The sequence below is a fragment of the Dipteris shenzhenensis genome, chromosome 25, assembly GCF_047967505.1.
Source record: "Dipteris shenzhenensis isolate YYH24624 ecotype China chromosome 25, Dip_SZ_1.0, whole genome shotgun sequence".
NCBI lineage: Eukaryota > Viridiplantae > Streptophyta > Polypodiopsida > Gleicheniales > Dipteridaceae > Dipteris > Dipteris shenzhenensis.
The window spans coordinates 24,050,786-24,054,948 of NC_141620.1; the positions used below are offsets into that span (position 1 = coordinate 24,050,786).

The 4,163-nt window shown below is 51.5% G+C and overlaps 1 protein-coding gene across 1 annotated transcript; it reads right to left on the reverse strand.

Annotated features, from left to right (window-relative positions):
• Window positions 1–244: 244 nt before the first annotated feature.
• On the reverse strand, window positions 245–2,662 carry LOC147885638 (protein NODULATION SIGNALING PATHWAY 1-like). The gene is made up of 3 exons (XM_087396167.1): window positions 2,203–2,662; window positions 841–1,818; window positions 245–768 (listed from the first exon to the last, which is right to left on the reverse strand). The coding sequence occupies exons 1-3, from the start codon at window positions 2,660–2,662 to the stop codon at window positions 245–247; spliced, it is 1,962 nt and encodes a 653-aa protein (XP_087252293.1).
• Window positions 2,663–4,163: the final 1,501 nt, after the last annotated feature.

Below are 4,163 nucleotides of genomic sequence, written 5' to 3' on the forward strand. Positions count from 1 at the left end.
CTTGGCAGCGTAGGCAAGGGACTCTGCCCCATTCAAGGTGGCCAAATTTTGTAAGCTGGTCCTATTTTGCCAACTCTTACAAAAGGCGGCAAGATTATTTCTCCCCCAAGAAAAGACCATTCTATGTACAAATATGTGTCTCTAATCTTCCAATGCTGTACAAGGACGTATGAACTACAGTTATTGGAAGGATTTGTTGTTGGTAATTGAGGCTAAGCATCTTCTAAGTTTGCATGTGGTGGCATTAAGATGCTGAATTCAAGAAAGGGGAAGGGCGCCAAACAGAGCAGAAGGTGGTGGGTTGTCTCTTCCAACGAAGAAGAACGCTGCAGCCCAGCTGCTCATCCACAGCCATTTCCCAGTTTTGGTCATACTTCTTCAGCAGCGCCTTCCCAGTCTCCAGCACGTCATCCTTCAGTCGCCTCCCCTCAAACCCCGCTTTCCTTATCTGCTCGCACCATTCTTCATACAATTGATTCCTCTCCACCCTCGCTTCCCCCTCGTAAGCCACATTGTTCAGCATCCTCGACATCCCTTCCTCCTCCTCCATTACCGTCCTCTCCTCGCAATCTCTCTCCCGAAACGCCGCCTTTGTCGAATCCAGGAACTTCCAGTTGAAGTCCAGCACCGCCTGAAACCTCGTCAAGAAATCCTCCGACGAGTGATCCGTGTCGTTCTCGCTCACCACCAGCACCTCCGGATTCATACCGCGGAGGACTCTTAAGACAGTGTCTCTGGGGGAGAGCGAGATCGCCTCGCCGGGCTGCTCTTCCGAGCAACAATCTTTCGTGGAAGCTTGGACCCGGTCAGTGGTCAGCGCCGTCTGCGGAGCGGTGTTGCTGACTTGATGGAGGCGAAATTGGCAGCAGATGGCGAGAGTTTCACCCTTTCTGAGATCGAGGTCCTGGGCCGTAAGCTTCTCGAGCGGGACGGAGACGGAATTGAGCTCGAGTTTCAATCCGAGGGAGGTGGCGAAGGGCTGCAAGCGGCGTTGGAAGTCAGGGGCAGCAGGGTCGAGGGAGTGGCGGGGATCGGCGATGGTGGTGAGGCGGAGGAGGGGAGGGGGGCCGGAGGGGCGGGTGGCGAGGGCCTCGATGAAGGTAGGCCATTGGGTGGAGAGGGAGACACCGATGTCGAGGATGTGCAAGGTGGAAGGGGAGAGGTCGAGGGAGTCAAGGAGGGCAGAGTTGGCGATGGAGTGAGGGAGGTGGTGCCAGGGGCTAGCGTCGTGGAAGAGGAGGAGGGAGCGATGGAGGCTGGAAGCGTTGGAGGAGGGGCGGGCGATTGGGGTGGCGGAGATGCGGGCAAAGAGAGCACGAAGCCCGTAGGAAGCAAGACGTTGATTGGCGTCGCCTCCCATGGACGCTAGATCGTTCAACACCCACATCAAGTGTTGGGTTCGAAGAAAATTTCCGCTCGTTATGGCTGCTGCGCACGCTCCCAACAACTGCTCCGCCCACCTCGACTCCGGCCTCAGTTCTCCCCCCACCCCCCCTCGCCCCTTCCGAGCTCCTCCTCCTCCCCTCCTCCCCACCTCCCCGCAGCTGCTCGCCCTCCCCGTCGCTATTTTGTCATTGCTCCGAATCTCTCTTTCCTCCTCCTCCTCCTCTTCTTCCTCCTCGTCGCTCTCCTGTAGCACGCTCTGCGGGCTCATCTTCGCCTTCTTGCTCTCCTTCGTCGTCCACCCTTCCAGATTTCCAGCTTCGTCCCCCCGTGCACCTCTTTGCTCTACGTCCTCATCCTCGTCTTCCGCCTCAGCTTCCTCCCTCGTACTCTTCCAGCTTCTCTTTCTCTCGCTACCGGCGCAATCTTGCGTCTCTTGACCCGCGTAGTCCTGCAGCCGCATGGGGCAATTGTATTAGTGCGGGCTTGCTCACAACCATACACCTTAGCTCCTAGAGTATTCTTTTCTGATTGCTGAAAGAATTGTCACCTAATTCTTTTCACCTAATAGAGAAGAATAGGACTGTCACCCAATACTGATTGACGAAAGAATGGTGGCAGGAAAGAATGACGCAATATACAATCTTTAAAAAAATTATGATTGGTTAATGTCTGCGAGCGAGAAAATGCAATCAGACATTGGCGACAAATGCTCAAGAGGAATGCCAAGGCCCGATTCACGAATGTCAAAGGAGGTCACGAATGGATCGTTCATCGTTGCAATGCAAAGTCAGATCTCGAGTTTGTTAAACGCATCACGAATTACCTGACGAGAGTCCGTAACGATCGGACTCGTCCATTCGTTTGCGATCGCCGAGTAATTAGTACCCCTGCACGAATTTCCCTGCGCAGGGATCGTCTCTCCTTGCAAAATTTGCTCCAGTCTGCTCAATTCCCCAACACTAATAGTTGGAGAGAAAACTCCTGGATCACGCCCATCTTCATCACGATTCCCATCGAGCTCATGATTCTTGAGAAAATCAATGACGCCAGCACCCTCTTCGTCTGGAGAAATGTAGGGGGTGCCAGGCATGAATTCGTGCCATATGTGAGACGGGCTCAGCATTGCAGAGCTGTCGATATAGAACGGATAATCCATTTTCTCGAGGAAACAATCCACTTCGAGAAGCTGCGCATCCTGCAGCATTTCGTCGAGGCAAGGCGGATGGGCCGTGTTCGGAATGACCTCGTAACCGTGCTGGTCGCAGGTCTTTTCCATTAAGGCCAACACAACTGATCTATCAAATCTAGGAAAAATGTCTGGAGATGAGCTGGCGAAGAGCAAACAAAGGGGAGACCGGGGGGGACTAAAAGCGCATTAAGGGTGTTGTTACATTGCAGTAGGGAGGCTGCTTTAGAATATACAAGGAGGAAGAGGCAAGGGAAATCGATAAGGGAACTAGCGAGGATGGCGATGGAGCGGACGCAAAGAGATGGAGGGTGGAGGAGGCTGTGGGAGTGGGCAGTAAGGAGGTGTGTGATTAAGGGAGGACGAGGAAGGCGTGGAGGAGGGTGACGAGAAGACTGAATGAAGGGGAAGAGGCAAGGAGACTTAAAGGGGGAGCTACGGCGGAGATATAGAGAAGTTACAAGGAATATGCGGAGGCTGCGCCACCGACCAGAGGGGTGTGCCACGGGACTGTTGAGCTTGAAACTTCGAGGCAAGGAAGTCATAGGGAGGCGGTAATAATATACGGTTATACGTTGTACCATCTATTACGGATTAGAGGACCGCCTCCATTTCTAAACAAATTTCCACTGGCGCACTACCCAATGTGCACTATTCAGCTGCGCGGGACCCCCTCCCACTCCCAATGCCATGCCTTCCTGCGGGCTGGGGTAGGGTTGACTGTAATTTCTGCTCGGATTCCTCTCCCTCTTACCGCCGATTCCGGCTGACCCCCTGGACTTTCTTCAGCTCTAAATATTAAAAATTGTCCCCTCTTACGAAACAATTCAAAAGCAATTTTTAGGCAGGAATCAAATGAAAATCTGGCCTCTCCTTAAGCCACGTGGAATGCTCCATGAATAACTAAAGAGCTCTTAATGAAGCCTAATATTTTAATATAGCAAAGACCTCTAACCTCCTTCCATCATCATGGAGAAATAACGGACCTCCCCTCCCTCTTGCTCTCCTCCTCCTTAGAGGAGTTGCAAACTGGTTGCCTCCCCCTCTCTTTCACAAATGGATATATTCTACAAATTTCACGAGATGCAGCTTAATCAAATCCTACTGAAAATCTTCAACTTCCGTTGTTGCAAAGGCAAAGCAAAGAATTTCTTCATTCCCTTGCAATGCATACTCATTCAAAGCTGGAGTCTGACTTGCTTAAAGATGAGCATCAGCGCAAGAAACAAATCAAGAAAGAGGTAATCAAACGTTCAAGCCACCAAAAGCTCTCCGATAAAAGTGTTATATGCCACTTAAACCACCGCGAGTAAAATTTGTCTTGTTACTTCATGAAGGAGCTCGATCAAAGCAATCACTCCATCATGCATGGAAGGAGACCATCCACAAGTAGCACCATCACCACATGAAGCCGGGTTTGGTCGATGAAGGTTATAGGTAGCACGAAGGTTGAGATGGATGCCAATACTACCCAGCCTACGAGAGAGTTGCCCCTTGAAGACAAGCAAGATGGTCTTCCATTATCTTATTCTACAATGCTACAATTCGTTAGCAATTCAACCCCTCATGAGATACTTCAAGAATCAAATGC

What these genes read in the sequence shown, in the direction of transcription:
- LOC147885638 (XM_087396167.1), bottom strand. Translation starts at nt 2,662, where the DNA reads ATGGAAAAGACCTGCGACCAGCACGGTTACGAGGTCATTCCGAACACG. An exon ending in GGACTCTCGTCAGGTAATTC is followed by an intron (nt 1,819 to 2,202) that starts GTGATGCGTTTA and finishes ACGCGGGTCAAG; the next exon opens with AGACGCAAGATTGCGCCGGT. An exon ending in ATTTCGCCTCCATCAAGTCA is followed by an intron (nt 769 to 840) that starts GCAACACCGCTC and finishes GTTGCTCGGAAG; the next exon opens with AGCAGCCCGGCGAGGCGATC.